General features: G+C 40.5%; 1 protein-coding gene across 1 annotated transcript; it reads right to left on the bottom strand.

Annotated features, from left to right (window-relative positions):
* Positions 1 to 2,332: 2,332 nt before the first annotated feature.
* On the bottom strand, positions 2,333 to 20,541 carry LOC105095461 (very-long-chain 3-oxoacyl-CoA reductase-B). Its single transcript, XM_010987603.3, has 11 exons — positions 20,342 to 20,541; positions 19,919 to 19,965; positions 15,708 to 15,783; positions 15,388 to 15,498; positions 15,199 to 15,266; positions 4,696 to 4,740; positions 4,437 to 4,471; positions 4,121 to 4,202; positions 3,554 to 3,619; positions 3,020 to 3,169; positions 2,333 to 2,831 (listed from the first exon to the last, which is right to left on the bottom strand). The coding sequence occupies exons 1-11, from the start codon at positions 20,499 to 20,501 to the stop codon at positions 2,712 to 2,714; spliced, it is 960 nt and encodes a 319-aa protein (XP_010985905.1). The 5' UTR covers positions 20,502 to 20,541; the 3' UTR covers positions 2,333 to 2,711.
* Positions 20,542 to 20,891: the final 350 nt, after the last annotated feature.

The following is a 20,891-nucleotide window of genomic DNA, read 5'->3' as shown; positions in this document are numbered from 1 at the left end:
CCACACACAAAAAAGAGAGAAACAAAGATAGAGAATAAAATCCTGAAACAAGCCAGAGGGATAAAACACCTTACCTACAGAGGAACAAGGATAAGAATTGCACTGACTTCTCTTCAGAAACTGCAATCAAGAAGCGAGTGGACTGAAATATTTAAAGTGTTGGGAGAAAAAATTCTGCAAAATTATCCTTCAGAAATGAAGGTGAAATAAGGAATTTCTGAGAAAAAATGGAGGGAGTATGTTGACAGTAGATCTATATTATCATTATATTATTTTTATTATATATTATATTAATTTCAAACAGAACAGATAATCAAAGCAAGGAAATTTATCAGGATAAAGAAAGGTCTTTTACAAAATAGACCATATTCTGGGCCATAAATCAAGCCTTAAAAAACTTCAAGGGATGAAAATTGTATAGTATATATTCTCCAATAGCTTTTGAATTAAATTAGAGTACTCTAGTAGTTAGATAACTAGAATAGCTTCATGTTTGGAAATTAAGCAACATGCTTCTAAATAACCTGTGAATCAAAGAAGAAATAAAAATGGGAATAAGGAATCATTTTTAACTGAGTAACAATAAAAATGTAACCTGGCAAAACTTGTGGATGCTGTAAACATTATGTTTAGAGGGAAATGTGTAGCTTTAATGCATGTATCAAGACAGTAAAATTTAAAAATCAAATATCCAAGAAGGTAGAACAAGAAAAACAAATTAAAAACAAAGTAGAAAATAAAATGATATAGGCAAGAGTAGAAATCAACAAAACAGAAAACAAATGTACAACATAAAAATCAATAAACCAAAAGTTGTCTATTTAAAAGCTTAATATAATACGAAAATGAATATATGTATGTATATGCATGGCTGGGACATTGTGTTGTACACCAGAAATTGACACATTATAACAGACTGTTCTTCAGTTAAAAAAAAAAGAAAAGAAAAGCTTAATATAATCAACAAATCTCTCTCAAGATCAAAGAAGAAAAAAGAAAAACTGTCAATATCAAGAATCAAAATGAGACATCACTATAGATCCTACAAGCATGAAAAGGGAAATAAGAAGGTATTATGAAACAATTCATATCAGTACATTTGGAAATTTAGATGAAAAGGGTAAGTTTTTTGAAACAGAACTTAAACACAACTGACCCAAGAAGAAATAGAAAATCTGAATATTCTTATATCTGTCAGAGAATTTAATCCATAGTTTAAAACTTTACCACAAAAATCCAGGCCCAGATGGTCTTCAAAATAGAAAATTAAAAATAGCCCCACCTGTTACACAGTTATGGGCCTTTCTGTTCTTTGAAGGTATCAACCTTGCCCCCAAAGTGAGGTCTTGCTGTTTCCATGGAGATGGGTCTTCAGGGTATATTCCTGGAAGTGGCATTGCTAGGTATGAGAGTAAATGCATATGTTGTTTTGTTAGTTAGCTATTGTCAAATTTCTCCCCATGGAGGTTGTATCATTTTGCATACCCACCAGCAATGCATGAGTGTGTTTCTCAGCTTAGGAATTTTTGTCACTTTTAAAGGTGAGAACTACTTCCAAGTGGTTTTAAATTGGCATTGTTCTCATTATGAGTAAAGTTGAGCACCTTTTCGTATAGTTAAGGAACACTCATATTTGTTTCTCTATGAACTGTCCATTTCTTGTGCACACCTTAAAACATTGAGCTTTTAGACTATTTCTTATATATTAAGGAGATAAACATTTTGTGTGTGATGTAACTTGTAAATATTTTCTCTGAGATCATCACAGTTTTACTTTATGGTGTCATCTTTTCTTAAATAATTTCTAAATCTACTTAAGTTGTTTTATTTATAAATTTAATTGTATTGCTCCTGGATTTCCCCAGCAGTTTATTATGAAAAATTTTAAACACACAGGAAAGTTGAAAGAAGTGTACAGGGAACATGTACACTTAGATTCTATTATTAACATTTTACCATACTTGTCTAACCATATTTCTATACATTCTATTCATCCATTAATTAATCTAACTTTTTAATGCATTTCAAAGTAAGTTACAGACATCAGTACACTTTTTCTAAATAATTTAGCCTGCATATCATTAACTAAAGTTTGATATTTGTTAGGTTGGGTTTTTTTGTTTTTTGCTGCTTTTAATTTTCAGTAGTAATTAGAAAGATTCTCCCACTTCCAAGATGGAAAGAAATTCATGGCTTCTACTTGTTATGTTTCCATATTTACACAGGGATTTCTGATTCATTTGAAGTTTATGCAGGTACAGGGTGTGAGGATTGGATCTAATTATATATAGAGATATATTTGGACACACACTGGGGGGTCTCTTTTAAAAGTTTTTTATTGAGATATAATTCACATACCTTTTAGTGTGTACAATTTAGTGGTTTTTAGTGTTTCACAAAGTTGTGCAACCATCATCGCTACAATTTATATATGTGTATATACGTATATATTTGTTTTTCTCCAAATGTCTATCTAGTTGTTTCAGTGCCACATATTAAAAACTCCATCTTCCTGCCAAAGATTTGAGATGCCACAGTTGTCACTAAATGTCCAGGCGTTTGGGGATCCAGTTCTGTTCCATTGGCCTGCTTGTCCGTCTGTTTCGACGTGTGGGCCATCTTTTCTAACATCAGCAGCTCTGGTCCAGGATTCTGGAGGGAACGGGGGAGCTGGGGACGACGGACAAGTGGCCATGCCTCTCCAAGGCTTTTTATCGAGTTCTTCTAGGAAGTGACTGTTCCCTACTCCAATTCGCAAACAGAGACAAAAGCTTTACTCCTTCGCGACTGCAACAAAACCAACTGGGCAGGAAGATAGCCAGCAGGAGACCCTGAGAAGGAGAGGTACCAAAGTTCAAGATACACCCCATTCCTGCGTCTCCCAACTCCTCTCCCAGCTCCCCAGCCCAGGGTGGCGGCCCTCCCTTCTCTGGATGTCTCCCCCTTTCTGAGGACTAGTGGATCCGGGCCAGGGACTGTCCCATCCAGCTCTTTGCCTAGGATTGCCCCAGGAAAGCACCTGCAAGGCGTGGCGGAGGCACCCGGGGGTATAGGAGGTGAGGCCCAGCGTGTCCAATGCCTGCCGAGCGAAGTCGTGGGCATTCACCACCAGAAATCGATTTTTCATGGCCAAGGTCATATTTGTTTCAACTATAAAGGGGCTCACGGTCTGTAGGAAGGAAGGGGATCAAGAAATGAACTCCCCTCCCCCCAGCGTAAGCTCCCAGGCCCTGTCTGAGCATCCCGGGGTCTGGTTCACACGCCAATCTCCGAGCTCTGGTCCTTGAGACCACGCCCCCAGGCAGCCCAGACCACGCCTCTTTACGCCACGCCCCCTCGAGAGCACACGGCTTCTGAGCGCTGCTCCCCGGAAGCTCCGCCGGGTAGCAAACCTCTCTCAGGCCCGCCTCCCGCTCCCCGGCCCTGGCCCCGGCCCCTGCTCCTAAGAGCGTCCGCGGTCTCTAAGTTCCTTTCCCCTGTCAGACCCCCTGCCCTTCTGAGCTGCCTCTGTCGCCTCGGCCCTTTTGAGCTCCCTCCCTGCAGAGTCAGGCACCTGCACGAGGACCCCCTCGGAGCTGTACTCTGCTTTCAGGGACGCGGAGAAGCTTCGCACAAAGGCCTGCGGAGAAGGAGAAGGAGGGCCACAGGACCAAGAGCGTTCCTTGGGCAGACTCCTCCCGTCCGCCGTCGCCCCAGGGCCGTCCCAGATCCTAGAACACTCCCAGGCTCCCGGAGGCCCCCACCCGCCGCCCCCGCTCACGGTCCAAGTCTTCAAACTTAACACGTGAATGCTTCCCCGCTCCAAGCCCTCCTCTGTTTCCACACACTCACTCTCCATTCTACCCCGGCCAGTCTCTGAATTCCCTGCCCTCCTCCCACGTCACCGGTTCTCTTCACCCCTAGCCTCCGTTTCTCTTAAAAAAGAAACAAACCATTTTGCTTGCCTACTGGACGGTGCCCCAGATGTCTGTCTGACCTATTTATAGCCTCAGACGCAGGTGATACATCACGCACACCCATTCAGGACTTTTTCACCATAACCTTCAATGCCAGACTTAAAGGCTACTGCGGGAATTTCAGCATGGCATCCAGCCCTCGCCCCGTCTGTGGGTCTGGGTACCTTGGTGGCTCCATACATTGCTATAAACGGAAAGGGGTTCCTGTCCACTATCGAAGATATGTTGATGATGATGCCTTTGCGCCTGGAGGAGGAAGCATTATTTGGAAGGCGGTTACTGCCAGTGGAGAAGAGATGGTCCGAGTGATTTCCCCACCTCCATCCCTCATCGGCATCCTAAGCTGAGAAGGATCAGAGGGACGGGTAAGAGTTGGGAATGTGGGTGGGACAGCGGAATGGGACGGCTGGGGAATGGAAAAAGCCCGGAGGTTGGATGAGGATAAGATCTCGAGTGGAAGACAAAGAGACTGCCTCTTACCTGGTAACCATTTGTGGCAAGACGATTCGAGTCATCTGCAGGAGGAATGGAGAGGGCCGCGTCTTTCCCTTTCCAACACTTCCGCCTACTCAGACTCCTGCAGCCTCCTCAAGTTCACTCCCATCTTCCTACCTTCCCTCTGGGAATATTCCCCTAGCACTTCTCCAGGCTAGGCCCAGTGCTGGGGGATGCTGGGGACCACCCAGAGTGGTCAGAGCTATGCTAAACTTGAACCCAGTCTCTCTGAACGCAGTCTTACCTGGACCACAGACATCATATTGCAGTTTATAATATCCGAGAGTTTCTGGGGAAAGAAGCAGAACCAATCAGTCCTTCCCTTCCACAGCCCTGGCACAACCCCCACATTTTCTTACTTTCTAGCTTACTTTTCTTTCATGGTGGAACACGTTTTTTGCTCTTTAACGTAGGATCTATAGAATTTAAAATGCACCTACCTTTTTAAAAAATATATATATATTGAAGTATAGTCAGTTTACAATGTCATATCAATTTCTGGTGTACAGCATAATGTTTTAGTCATGCATATACATACATATATTCCTTTTCGTATTATTTTTCATTATAGGTTACTACAAGATATTAAATATAGTTCCCTGTGCTATACAGTAGAAACCTATTTTATATATAGTAGTTAGTACCTGCAAATCTCGAACTCCCAATTTATCCCTTCCTACCCCCTACTCCTCCACAACCATAAGTTTTTTTTCTATGTCCGTGAGTCTGTTTATGTTTTGTAAATAAGTTCATTTGTGTGTGTGGTTTTTTTTTTGAGATTCCACATATATAAGGAATTAAAATGCACCTACCCTTTGACCTACTTCTGGAAATGTGATTCCTTTCCAAGATACTCACACATGTGAGAAATGCACATGTCCAGAGGTATTCATTCCAACACAATTTGTAGTCACATATAACAGGAAGCATCCTGAATGCTCATCAATACCGAGATGACTAAATAAACACGGTGTAGCCAATGGATGGATCACTGAGCAACAAGTAAAAAGAGTGGTTCACTCATTATTCCGATGAGAATGACCCCCAAGATAATATGCCTCTTGTGAAAGGCAAAACACAGAACAATAGGCTGCCTCTATCTGAATTTAAACACACACACACACACATCTTCCTATATGCACAGAGGGAAAACTACCTACCACATTTTAAATTTGGGGTCACTTTTGAGTTATAGGATTGGAGGGAGAAGGGAGATTTTCACCTTCACTTCATAAACTTCTTTCTTTGGATTTTTTGATCAGTAAATTTTTTATAAGCGTATACCATACAATGCCAAAGTGCACGAATCTTTACTGTAAAAAATGAATCCAAATCTTTAACCTCTACCCATCTAAAAAAACAAAGTTTGACAGTTTTCCAGATTCCTCATCTCTTGCAGTCATTACTCTTGCTTTTCCCCCAGTTAACCACTGTCCTGACCTCTAACATGCTGCAGAATAGTTTTGTGGTTCTGAACTTCATATAAGTGGAGTCATACAGTATGTATTCTTGTATCTCTGACATTGTTTGTCAAACATTATAAGATTCATCCTCATTCCGTGTAGCAGAAGTTCTTCATTCGTGTTCATTGTGATAATTTTCCATTGTATGACTAGAGCATGCTTTATGGGTCTGATCAACTACTGACTGACATTGAGGTCGTGTCCAGTTTGGAGCTATCACAAACAACTTATCTAGGAACATCCTTGTGTGTGTCTTTCAGCGCATATGCGCACTCTTATACAACCAGGATTGAAGTGGCTGGATGGCAGAAAATGCATATTAGGAGGTACTGCCAAGCAGTCCCCCCCAGTTGTCCAAGTTTATATGCCCACTAGAAAAGCTTAAGAATTCTAGTTATTCCACAATCCCCAGCAACACTTGGCACTGTCAATACTTTACTGTTAACCATTGTCGTGGCTGCGTTCTTGAAGCTCACTCTGGTGTTAATTGGTAGTTCCCTAATAAGAATGAGGTTGAATACACTTTTGTATATTCATTGGCTGCTTGAATTTTCTCTTTTGTAGAGTGCCTGTTCAAGCCTAGTTCCTATTTTTCAACTGGGTTGTTTGCATTTTTAAAATTCATAGGTGGGGGGAGGGTATAGCTCAGTGGTAGAGTGCCTGCTTGGCATGCATGAGGTCCTGGGTTCAATCCCCAGGACCACCATTAGAAATAAATAGATAGAGAAATAGATAATTAAATAAATAAATCTTATCTTAAAAGTTACGTTCTAATTGTTCATTGCTGGTATACAGATACAGAATTCACTGAAATGATGAATAAATTCTTCTGGATTTTCTGCATATACAGTTTCGTCGTCTGCAAATAATGATATCTGTATTTCTTCCTTCCCTGGCTTTATAACTTTGATCTATTTTTTTATCTTATGTCACTGTGTAGGACCTCCCGTGAAATGTTACACAGAAGAGGTCATAGCAGGCTTCCTTGTCTTGTTCCCAATCTCATAGAATAGGTATGATGCTAGTTGCAAGTTCTTTGAAGTCAGTCAGATCAAGGCAGTTTCTCTCTATTCTTAGTTTACTTTCTAAAAAATAATGAGCGTGTGTTAACTCTTAGCAATTAATTGTTACTTTCTCTGTATCTATCCAGATGATCATACGGTTTTTCTCCCGTGTTTTCTGTTAATATCTAGATTATCTAGATTGATTTTAAAATTCTGAATCATTTGCATTCCTGGAATAAAGTTCATTTGATCATGATATGTAATTCTTTTTATATATCACAGGACATATTTAACTAATTATTTTGTTCAGGGTATTTGTATTTAAGTTCCTGAAGGAGATTAAGCTCAAGTTTTTCTTTCCTATAATTTCCTTGTCAGGTTTTGGTATGATGGTTATAACCCCTCATAAAATGTGTTAGAAAGTGTGTGCTCTTTTTCTAGTCTTCGAAACAATTTGGATAAGATTGTTATTACTTTGACCTTAAGTATTTGGCAGCTCACTGATAAAGGCATCAGGGCCTGGAGATTTTATTTATGGGAAGGTTTTATATTTTTATCTTTTTGACACTTTCTATTGAAGAACAATATAGATCCTGAAATGTGCCCATATTACAGGTGTATGGCTTCATGAATTTTCACCAACTGGATACAGCCATGTAACCAGCATCCAGTTTTTAAAAAATAAAATTATCAACTCCTGAGAAGCCCCCACCCATGTTTCTTTCCACACATGACCCCTCCAAGAGTAACCAAGATTGTGACGAAGTTTTACAGTATTTTACAGGATTCAATTTCTTGAACAGATAAAGCACTAGTCAAGTTTTCTACTTTTTCTTGTATTTGTTTGAATACATCATGTTTCCTAGGAAATGCCTTGAGTAATCTAACATTTCAAATTGTTGCCATTAAGACTTAGAAGGACCTTTTTATATTTTTAATAACTCCATGGGTACCTTTACCTTCATTTAAGATATTAGTTATTTGTGCCTTCTCTTCATCTTTTCTTGATCAATCTAAAAGGTTTTGTCAATTTTATTTAAAAGTCCTTCAGTGCAAAGTTTTGACTTTCTAAATGCTCTGTTTTGAAAGCTTCAATATATTCTATTGCATGAATGCCTGCTCTTATCGTCATTATTTCCATCATTATGTTTTCTTTGATTTTTTTTTTTCTAACTTCCTGAGATGGGCAGTTAAATAATTGATTTTCAGCCTACTCTTTTAATGCATGCACTTAAGTTTATATATTTTCTTTGCATCCCACAAATTTTGATGTGTAGGATTTTAGTATCATTTAGCTCAAAACGTTTCCTAGCTTTATTGTCATTTGTGACCCAGGAACTTTCTTTAAGTGTATTATCTAATTTCCAAACACATAAGTGTCCCCCAACTTTTTAAATAATTTATTTCTAGCTTAGTTTCACTATGGAAAGAGAACAAATTATATCATTTGGAGTCTGATACTTGTTGAATTTATGTTTTGTGAAATGTTCTGTATGTTCAAGAAAATAATTCATATTCTGCATATGTTGTGTGTCATTAAAGTTGGGTGATAACAAAAGAACAAGCAGCAAAAGAAAAATAGATAAACTGTATGTCATGGAAATTAAAACCTTTTGTATATTAAAAGACTACTGACAGAGTGAAAAGGTAACTCACAAAATGGCAGGAAACATTTGCAAGTCATTCATTTGATTAGGGATTAATATCCACAATATATAAAGAATTTCTACAACTCTCAAACACCAATGAATCAACGAAGAAATTACAAAGGAAATTTAAAAATACTTAGAGACAAATGAAAATGGAAATTAAAATGCAACATTCCAAAACTTATGGGACACAGTAAAAGCAGTGCTAAGGGGAAAATTAATAGCTGTAAATATATGCCTTAAAAAAGAAAAACTTACTTCAAATCAACAACTTAACTCTATAAGTTAAGGAACTAGAAAAAGAAGAACAAAGTAAACCGAAAGCTAACAGAACAAAATAAGTAGATTACAGCAGAGAAAAATAAAATAGAGATTGAACAAATAATAAAGAAAATCAAGGAAACCAAAAGTTGATTCTTTGATAAGATGAACAAATTTGACATTTATCAAAATTGATTAAGGAAAACAATACTGAAATTACTAAAACCAGAAATGAAAGTTGGACATTACTACTGATTCTACAGAAATAAAAAGGATTAAAGAACTCCCATAAGGTTATCTTTTTCAGCAGAACTCTGAAACGAAGGAAGTGGCATGATATATTTATAGTGATGTGAGGGGGAAACTTACAACCAAGAATACTCTATCCAGCAAGGCTTTCATTCAGACTTGATGGAGAAATCAAAAGCTTCACAGATAAACAAAAGCTAAAAGAGCTCAGCACCACCAAACCAGCTTTACAGCAAATGTTAAAGGACCTTCTGTAGTCATCAAACCATAAGAAAAGGGAACAAAAAGAAGAAAGAGGGAAAAAAAGAGACCTACAAAGGATTGCTTTGGCTGTTTGGGGTCCTTTGTGGTTCCTTATAAATTTTGGAATTGTTTGTTCTAGTTCTGTGAGGAATGTCTTAAGTATTTTGACAGGGGTTGCGTTGGATCTGTGGATTGCTTTGGGTAGTGTGGCCATTTTGATAGTGTTGATTCTTCCAATCCAAGAGCACAAGAAATCTCTCCATTTCTTTGTGTCATTTTGGTTTTCAGAGTACAGGTAGCCTCCTTGGTTAAGTTTATTACTAGGTATTTTGTTGTTTTTGATGTAATGGAAATGTCTCTGCCAGCTATAAAATTCCAGTTTTTGAAGTGAAAAACAAAAAGTGAATGAAGGGCCACAAATGGCAAAATATCCTTCTTTCTTATGGGTGAGCTGTATTCCATCACATATATATGTATGCTGCATCTTCATTGTCTGTTCAACTATTTATGTGCACTTAGGAGGCTTCCATATCTTGGCAATTATAAATAATGTTGCTGTTAATAGCAGGGTGTATGTATCTTTTTGAATTAATTGTTATTTTGTGGGTGTCTTTATTCCTTTGATAACTACATAAGTTTAAAAAGCTAAAGCTCTAAACATTCTTACAAACAATGAACAGTATGTATATGTAAATTAAAAATATATGTGCAGTAAAAAAAAAAATAGGATCTATCAAGCCATGAAAGGCATGGAAGAAATTTAAAAGACATATTACTAAATGAAAGAAGCCAGTCTGAAAAGGCTACAAACTGTATGATTCCAACCAATGGACATTCTGGAAAAGGCACAGCTATAGAAACAATAAAAAGATCATGATTTCCAGGGGTCTGGGGAGAGGGAGGGAGGGAGGAATGAATAGATGGAGCACAAGGGATTTTTAGGGCAATGAAATTACTCTGTATGATACTATAGTGGTGGCTACATGTCATTATGCATTTGTCAAAACCCATAGAATGTACAACATCAAGAGTGAACCTTAATGTAAACTATGGACTTTGGTTGATAATAATGTGCCCATGTTGGTTCATCGATTGTAAAAAAAAAAAAAAAAAAAAAAAAAAAGCAAGGAATAAAATTAAAAAAAGAAAAAAGATTAAAGAGAGCACTGTGAACAACCATATACCTATAAATTGGATAATCTAGATGAAATGGACAAATTTCAACACCTTTTATAATTAAAACACTCAAACTATGAATAGAAGGAAACTATCTCAACATAATAAATACATGGATAATGCACATAATAATACATATAATAGTATAAAAAGCCCACAGCTAACATCACACTCAACAGTGAAACGATGAAAGAGTTTCCTGCTTTTGCTATTTCTATTCAATATAGTATTGGAAGTTCTAACCAGAGCAAGTAGGCCAAGAAAAGAAGTTAAAGGCATTCAAAAATTGGAAAGGAAGAAACAAAATTATCTCTGTTTGCAGATTATATGATCTTACACGGAGAAAGTTTAAAGATTCCACAAAAAAAGTGAGAACTAATAAACAAATTCACAAAGTCACAAGGTACAAAATCAGCACCAAGAAATCAGTTGCATTTTTACAGATGAACAATGAACACCCCAAAAGGAAAGTTATGAAAAAAATACCACTTGCAATAGCATCAAAAAGAATAAAAGAATAAATGTACTTAGGAATTAACTTAAGCAAGAAGGAAAGACATATACTGAAAACTACAAATCATTACTGAAAGATATTAGAGAAGAGATCAGAAAGACATCCCATGTACGTGGATTGGAAGACTTAATATTGCTAAGACGACAGTATACCCAAAGTGATCTACAGACTCAATACAAACTCTATAAAAATCCTAACAGCATTTTTTTTTCAGAAGTAGAAAAACCCACCCCAAAATTCATAGGGAATCTCAAGGGACCCTGAATAGCCAAACTAATCTTGCATCCATCATTTCTACTTCTGGGTATATAACCAAAAGAATTAAAAGCAGGAACACAAACATATTTGTACACTAACATTCATAGCATCATTATTCATTATAACCACAAGGTGGAAACAACCCAAATGTCTATCAACAGATAAATGTGATACATACATACAATGGAATATCATTCAGCCTTAAAAAGGAATAAAATTGTGACATGCTACAACATGGATGAACCTTGATAATACTATACTACACTAGAAATAAACCAAGCACAGAAGGACAGATACTGTATGATTCCACTTATATGAGGCACCTAGAATAGTCAAGTTCATAGAGACAGAAAGTAGGATGGGGGAGGGTATAGCTCAGTGGTAGAGCGCATGCTTAGCATGCAGAGGTCCTGGGTTCAATCCCCAGTGCATTCGTTTAAAAAAAAATAGTAAAACAAATAAAGAAAGAAACCTAATTACCTCCCCCTCCAAAAAAAATCCAAAAGAAAAAATTTTTTCAAAGTAGGATGGTGGTTGCCAGGAGCTGTGGGTAGGGAGGGATGGGGGGGTTACTGTTTAACGGGTACAGAGTTTCAGTATGAGATACTGAAAACATTCTGGAGATGGATAGCGGTGACTGTTTCACAACAAGGTAAATGTACAGTAATGCCACTGAGCTGTATACTTCAACATAGTTAAAAATGACAAGATTTATGTTATGTACATTTGCCATAACTTAAAAATAAAGAAAATAAAAGGAATGAAGTTCTGACACCTGCTACAACATGGATGAAATTGAAAACACTGTGGTAAGTAAAATAAGCCATACACAAAAGGAAAACTATTCTGTGATTCCATTTGTATAATGCATCTAGAATTAGCAAGTTCACAGAGGCAGAAAGTAGAAATAGATGTTATCAGGGGTGAGGAATAGGGAAGACTGGGGAGGTACTGCTTAATAGGACCAGAGTTCCTGTTTGAGGTGATGAAAAAGTTCTGGAAATAGATAGTGGTGATGTCTGTGCAACACTGTGAATGAATGTAATGCCACTAAGTTGCACACTTTAAAATGGTAAATTTTATATTATCTATGTCATGATTTAAAAAAAAAATCTATGCTTACATGCACCCCAATGTTCATAGCAGCACTATTTACAGTAGCGAAGATGTGGAAGCAACCTAAATGTCCATCAACAGATGACTGGATAAAGAAGTTGTGGTATATATACACAGTGGAATACTACTCAGCCATAAAAAAGAATAAAATAATGCCACTTGCAGCAACATGGATGGACCTGGAGATCGCCATATTAAGTGAAGTAAGTGAGACAGAGAAAGACAAATATCATATGATATCACTTATATGTGGAATCTTTAAAAAATGACACAAATGAACTTACTTGCAAAACAGAAATAGACTGACAGACATAGAAAACAAACTTATGGTTAGCTAAGGGGAAAGGGAGGAGGGATAAATTAGGAGTTTGGGATTAGCAGATAGAAACTCCTATATACAAAATAGATAAATGACAAGGTCCTAATTTATAGCACAGGGAACTATATTCAATAGCTTGTAATAACCTACAATGAAAATGAATATGAAAAAAAATGTGTATAACTGAGTTACTGGCCTGTACACCAGGAACTAACTGTAACACTGTAAATCAACAATACTCCAATTAAAAAAAGAGAGAGAGAGGCGGAATGTATTTTCAAAAAAATCTGTGCTGCTGTTTCCATTATCTTGGTCACATGTAGACCTATTTACATTATCTATTATTTCTTTTGCTCTCAATCACGATTTTTCTTTTAATGTTCCAGGTTATATTTTGTTGGGTGCTGGGTATTTAATATTTAAAAACTGTATTGCTAATTCAAGGCTCTGGACTACATCGGTTTTTCTCTAAAAATGATAGATTTTGTTTTGCTTTGCTTCTCCCAGGCAGCTAAACTAGGGGGCGCTAAAACATCAGATCAACTGAATCCCAAAGAGCATTGAGATAGTTTGAAATCTGGCTTCAGTTCCTGTGAAACCTGCTTTACCCTGACTCTTAGATTATCGTTTTCAGGACCCTAACCTAAAGCCTGGGATTTTTTCCAAAGCTTTGAACTACATTATTTGTTGTGGCTCCAAATGTATGATGAAAACTCTTGCTTAGCCTCTTAAACACTCATCCACTTGGAAGGAAAATGTTGCTTCAAGTACCAGCTTTACTCCTCTTGGAGTCTCTCTTCCCTCAAATCTTGGCGCAGCATTCCTCATCGCCTTAGTAGTTCTATGATACCTTCAAACAGTTATTTTAAAAATCTTTTATCCGTGGGCAGAAGACCTAAATAGACATCTCTCCAAAGAAGACATCCAGATGGCCAACAAGCACGTGAAAAGATGCTCAACGTCACCAATTGTTAGAGAAATGCAAATCAAAGCTACCATGAGGTATCACTTCACACCAGTCAGAATGGCCATCATTAAAAAGTCCACAAACCATAAATGCTGGAGAAGGTAGGGAGAAAAAGGACCCCTCCTACACTGTCGGTGGAAATGTAAATTGGTACAGCCACTGTGAAGGAGAGTATGGAGGTTCCTTAAAAAACTAAAAATTGACTTCATATGATCCAGCAATCCCACTCCTGACATATACTTGGAGAAAAATATGATTCAAAAAGACACATGCACCCCAGTGTTCATAGCAGCACTGTATACAATAGCCAAGAGGTGAAAACAACCCAGAAGTCCATCAACACAAGACTGGATGAAGAAGAGGTGGCGCGTGTATGTGTGCGCACACGCACACACACACACTGGAATACTACTCAGACATTAAAAAGAATAAAATAATGCCATTTGCAGCAACATGGATGGACCTGGAGATCATCATTCTAAGTAAAGTAAGCCAGAAAGAGAAATAAAAATGCCATATGATATGGCTTATATGTGTAATCTTTAAAAAAAAGGACGCAAATGAAGTTATCTACAAAACAGAAACAGACTCACAGACATAGAGGACAAACTTAGGGTTATCAGAGGGTAAAGAGGGGTGTGAAGGGATAAATTAGGAATCTGAAAATTTCATCTTTCGGGGAGTGATGGAAATGTTAGCTATCTTGACTGTGGTAGTGGCTTCATTGGTGTAGATATCTATCAAAATTAATCAAATTGTACATTTGAAATATTGTAGTTTACTGTACAGGAACCACACCACAATAAAGGTGTTAAAAAATCTTTTATCCAGTTTCTTAATTGTTCTCAAATGCAGGGTTCATCTCCAGCCACAACTTCCTCTAACACCTGAGGGAGGAGACACTGGCTGCCTCTCCTTTAAATTTTATAAAGTGAGCCATGCATTACTTTTGAAATAATAATATGTAAAATTTAAAAGTCATCCTTATCTTCTGTTTTGTCTATGTCTAATAATAGTCAACACTCAGGGGTGGCTGGGTATAGCTCATACTTAGCATGCCCAAGGTCTTGGGTTCAATTCCCAGGTACCTCTATTTAAAAAAAAAAAAAAAAAGAACGAAAGAAATCAAACACTGAATAGCCAACATTTATGGAGCACACAGCTTAGGTTTATGTGCATTATTTTATTCCATTGTCATATCAGCCCTATGAGGCCAGCAAAAATATGCATTCCCATTTTCTAGATACGAAACTGAGGCACTGACTTTCCTACGTGAGTCATGTCCCCTTAAAGTCGGCACCAGCGAATACAAAAGGGCAGAGAGAAGCAGCCTCAGCTTGAACGCTTGTACGGTTGGGCACTGCAGAAGGGCGCCCCATGGAAGGAAGCCTTCTTCACATCCTAGACGTCATAAATTTGTAGCTTTCAGATCATTTTTTCCAGGAAGGCAACAGATTACCTGCCTGAAACTACAGAGGGAGCAGCGTGAAGAAGGGGTGACCACGGACGGGTACTCGGTTTTACTTACTTGGGCGGTGTCCTCAAAGTCGAGCAGTTTACCCAAGTTGTCTGCATATTGCTTGGCCACATTGTTCACTGAGTGAGAGGGGACACATTGTTTGCGTCACTCCAAACAGTTCCCGGGGGACAGGGTGGCGACCAAGGGAGGGCGAGCATGTTGAGGGCAGCGCTCCTCCCAGAGGGCATGGGGACATACCCAGTATTCCAATCTCCAGGTCCTTCAGTCCTGCCTCAATGGGCTCATAGATCTCCAAGCCCCCGGTGAAATCAGCCTGGATGACTCGGGTGCTTCGGCCATAAAGCCGCTCTAGGGAGGGGGACGGGGGCATTGAGAGCCAGAACCTTAGCTGGAATTCAGTCCCACCTTTGCCCCATCCCACCCCAGTCCTTGTTCACTTCCTGCCCCTACCCCATCCTTCGATGGCCCCAGATGCAGAGGGAGGCCTCTCCCCGCACCCGCCCCGACCATGCCCTGGTATCACCCCAGGACATTCCTAGCCCCTCTTCCCTCCTCACCTATCTCCTTGGCCTCGTGTTCCAACTTGCTCGGGTCTCGACTGATGAGGACGATGTTCAGACCTCTCCGGGCAAGCTGCGGGGGATGCATTCATTGACTTACTCACCAATTCCACAAATAGTTACCAGATGCTGACAGTCTGATGCAGTGTTGCAGGCACTGGTGGATGCAGAGGTGAACAAAAGAGAAACTCGGAAACTGGAGCACGCATTCTAGGGAAATAGTATTCCAGGCAGAGAGAGCAGCAAGTGCAAAGGCCCTTGCACAAAGGCTGGCAGCTTAGAGGACAGCAAACAGTACAGTGTGCACTGAATGACTTGGCCGGTACCCAGGATCTCAGCTAGGCGGACAGGGAACTAAATCATGGGGCTCCGGACAGCCCAGTTAAGACTTTGGCTTTTATTCTCAGTGATATAAAGAATCCAGTGATTTGCATTCCTTCCTTCATGCATTTCTTCAAAATGTGTTTACTGAGCCCCTGCCCTTTGCTGGGTGGTGCTGGAAACACCGGATGCCCAAGATAGACTCGGTCTCTCTCAGTAGCCAGAGAGCTCTCTCTAAAACACAAACCTGCTTCTGCCTTTCCTACTCAGAACCTGCTTTGACTCCCCAGGGTCCTGGAGATAAAACCACACTCATCACCCTGGCCCTGAGTGGCCTGGGTCTAGCCTGAGTCTTCAGCTGTCCCTCCTGCCAGTGGCCCTCTGTGGGAATCCAGGCTCAGCAGGCAGTTCAACAGCCCCAAAAGCACCTTCTGAATTTTCCTGCCTCTGGGCCTTTGCACATGCTGTTCCTGCTGCCTTGAATGCCCTACCCCTTGAAACAGAGTTAGCAGACATTTGTGGAATGGGTGCTGAGCAGCATTTTGGTGCAGGTCTGACCCTCTCAACCTGCACGTCTGAGGGTGATGTGTTACGTGGGACTGAGTGTCCATCAGCTTTGGGGGGAGGTTGGACACAAACATCTCAACAGCCTCATGCATCTTAGAGGTTGATGCTGTGAAGGGCATTTATTCATTCAACAAACATTTGCCCAGAATCCATTTGTGCCTGGCCCTGTGCTTGGTGGCACAGCCACAGCCCTGCCCTCATGGGGCTCACAGCGTGGTGCTGGGACAGACCAGTCCCCAGACAGCAATGACTCAGAGCAGCCATCACTACTGGCTGACTCGCATCTAGACCCAAGTACTCTCCCTTTCCCCCAGGGTTGCCCGGCTCCTTGTGTTCTAGCCTCCCCTCCCTTCTTGGCCGTCAAGGACATCACTTCAGCTTTCTCCCATCTTTCCCCACATCACAACTTTTCCCTCTTCTGGATTATTCCCATCAGCTTGCAAACCTGCCAGAATCACTCCCATCTTCTCTGTTCAGGTATTGCGCCATTTCTTATCACCCATCCCACTTTACTCAATGTTCATGAAAGGGTTGTTGACATTGGCTCTCTTCCCATACCCTCTTGCTTCCATTCCAGCTGGGCTCCTGCTCCTACCAGGCCACCCAAGCCACTCTAGTCACCAATAACTTCTGTGTTGCTAAATCCAGTGCTGTGTTCTCAGCATCTCCCAGCAGCAAATGACACATTCATCACGCCTCTACTTGGAAGCATTCCTTACCCGGTTTCCGAGACCTCACTTTCCACGCTGGTTTTGCCCCTACTTTGTCTCAGTAGGGAGCAATATGGGGTGATTCAGATCGTGCTGCCCATCTCCATGGGCCCCCAGGGCCATGGGTGTCTCATCTAGTCTTATAACTTAATTTTTTTCTTAAGGCAAAGTTGTTTTTCTTTTCACTGACGTATAGTCAGTTTACAATGTTGCGTCACTTTCTGGTGGACAGCATAATGTTTCAGTCAGACATATACATACATATCTTCCTTTTCATATTCTTTTCATTATAGGTCACTACAAGATATTGAATATAGTTCCCTGTGCTGTACAAAAGAAACTTGTTGTTTATCTAATTTATATATACTCGTTAGTATCTGCAAATCCCAAACTCCCAATTTATCCCTTCCTACCCTCTTTCCCCCTGGTAATCGTAAGTTTGTTTTCTAGTGTCATAACTTCAAGTAGCATTGTTATGTTGATGATGCTTCAATGTACATCTCCACCCCTCTGAACTCCAGAGCGGGCCCTCTCGGCTGCATGCTTCTCAATTGGATACCTAATTGGTATCTTAAACTTCGAATATCCAGAACTAGACTCCTTCCCCTTAACCTGGTCCCCTCATTTCAACTCCATCTCAGTAATGGCAACTCCATCCTTTGAGGTATTTTGGTCAAAAATCTTGTGGTAATTTAGTTTATGAGGCCAGCATTACCCTAATAGCAAAAACCAAACAAAGATATTACAAGAAAACTACAAACTCAGGGAACTATATTCAATATCTTATAATAGCCTATAATGAAACAGAAAAGAATACATATGTATAACTGAATCACTATGTTGTACACCAGAAACTGACACCACATTGTAAGTCAATTATACTTCAATTTAAAAAAAAAAAAGAAAATTACAAACTAATATCCCTCTAAACTTAGACACAAAAATTCTCAACAAAGTATTAGTAAATCAAATCCAGCAATATTGAAAAAGGATAATAGATAATCACCAAATGGGGCTTATTGCAGGAATGCAGGGTTAGCTTAACATTTTAAAAATCAATTGATGTAATTTATTATATAAACAGACTAAAGAAGAAAAACCCTATGAGCGTACCTCAACAGACAAAGAAAAATTAATTGACAAATGTCAACCTCCATCCTTGATAAAAACTTTCAGCAATCTAGGTATAGAAGAGATCTTCCTTAACCTTATAAGGTCATGTAAACACATATATACACACATGCATACATTTAAAAACCTGCAGCTAACATTATACTTAATGGCTAAAACCTGAATGGTTTTTCCCTAAGGTCAGGAAAAAAGGCAAGGATGTTCACTCTTAGCATTCCTCTCAACATCATATTTAATTTCCCAGCCAGTACAATAAGGCAAGAAAAAGAAATAATAGGTATACAGACTGGAAAGGAAGAAATAAAATTGTCTCTATACTCAGATGACATGATTGTCTACACAGAAAAATTTTAAGAAATGTACAAAAAAGCTACAAGAACTAAGGAGTGTACACCAGAAATTGACACAACATTGTAAACTGACTATAACTCAGTTAAAAAAAAAAAAAAAGAACTATGAAGTGAGTTTAGCAAGGTTTCAGGTTACAAGGTCCAAAGTTTGGAGTCATACTCCACCTCCAGTCTGTTTAATAGAATCAATACAAATCCCCAGTACTTTTCATACCTCTAATACTGTCACTCTGGTCTAAATCATCAGGATCTCTTGCTTGGATTTTGCAAAAGCCTCTAAGCTGATCTTGCTTCCACCCTTGCCCACTATAGTATTGTATCCTTCTTATATTCAGAACCCCCTCAAGATCCCATCTCACTCAGTAAATGTTAAAGTCCCCACAATAACCTACCAGATTCCCCATGATTTGCCCTCAAATTGTATCTCTGTCCTCCTCTCCCATAGCTCCCCTCTCCCTTTTACTTTTACAGTCACAGTGGCCCCTTTCCTGCTTCTCCAACAAGCAACACTCCCTACCTAGGGCCTTTGCACTGGCTGTTTGTTCTCCTGGAAATTCCTTCTCCCAATTCACATGACTCCCTCCCTCACCTCCTTCTAGTCTTTGCCCATTGTTGCCTTCTCAGTGACACCTTCTCTGATTACTCTATTATAAAAATTGGAACCTGCACATCCCCAGGGCTCCCTGTCCTCCTTTCCTGATTTATTTTTCTCCTTAACCCTTGTAATCATTTGACCCAGCGTCCTTTGTACTTGTTTACCTTATTTACTCCTGTCTCCCCTCACTAGAACAGAAGCTTTGCGAGGGCAAGGTCTTTTGATTTTTTTCAAATCAATTTTGTTCACTGTAACCCTTGTACCTTGAAGATGCCTGGCACGTGGAGGTGGCATATAAATAGGTTTTGAATGAATAAATCAGGGTGACGATGGGAGAATATCAAGGATCTGTAGAAGCCCAGTGTAAACACCTGCCCCCAGCCTGGGGGCCAGAGGGAAGGCTTCCTAGGGGAGAGGACGTCTGAGGGAAGCAGATAAAGCACACGATTCGCAGTCTCTTACGGGCAGCTGACAACAGGCAAACAGACAAGAGAAGCTTTCCCACCACCCACTAGGCTCCAAGCGCTGGCTCACCTCATGTGCATAAGCCCTGCCAATGCCGCTGGTAGCTCCTGTCACCACTAGAAACAAGAGAAGGAGCAGGAGGTAGGTGGGGGAGCCAGACCAGATCCCACCCTGTCATCCCCTCCATTCTCCCTCTTCTGGGTTTTTGCGCCTTTTCTGGGAACCCCCCTCACTGAGATCCAGCTCCTCCTGGTTCTTGTCCTCATCCTTCATGGGCTCAGGTCTCTGACACCTGCTCGTCTTACCTGCACAGGTTTGGGGACTTCAAGCACCCCGTGCCTCCCTTGACCTTCTCACTCCAGCCTTCACCTGTCTTGCTTCCAGGAATCCTCTGGCCTCACCTGTCTGTCCTCGTTCCTGTTTCTGCCTCTCCTTCCCCTTCCCTCCCCCCAACCAGCCCAACCTGCCTGGCATGGAGCCCTCCTCCCTCACCTGCCCAGGCTCCATGGGCCCGGAGCCAGGGGGCGCCCCGGCGCGCCTGGGGCAGCAGGTAAACATAGACTGTGTAGACCAACCCCCAGGTCACCCACAGCAGCAGACACACGGCGGTAACTGCTCCCAGCACTCTCAGTGCATCCCACTCTGACTCCATCGCAACTCCGGTCAACAAGTCACCCGACCTAGGGCCTAGGAGGCTGCCTTCGGGAGCGGCTATTTCAAGCCTGGCGGAAGCAGAGGGGGCGGTGGGGAGGGCTGTGGGTGGGGTGGGCTGGGGAACGACACACCTCGTTAGCACCCCTCTCACCACCTGGCAAGCATTCCGCCCTGCCCCTCACTGTAGCCACGCCCCGGGGCCTTAAACTACCTGATAGTCACGCCCATCAGCCCTAGCACTGCCCTGTCCTATCTAATACGGCCACAAGTGTTTAAGGTCTGCTTTGAATCCCTGCAGAGCAGTACATCCCACCTCCCCTCAGCCCACAGGACTAGGGGAAGTGTACCCAGAGATGCCCTCTGTTTGGGTCACTGAACTCACTCTAGC

This window comes from Camelus dromedarius, chromosome 9, assembly GCF_036321535.1.
Source record: "Camelus dromedarius isolate mCamDro1 chromosome 9, mCamDro1.pat, whole genome shotgun sequence".
Taxonomy (NCBI): Eukaryota; Metazoa; Chordata; class Mammalia; order Artiodactyla; family Camelidae; genus Camelus; species Camelus dromedarius.
The sequence above is the reverse complement of the archived record's forward strand: the minus strand, read 5'-3'. Positions and strand labels throughout refer to the sequence as shown.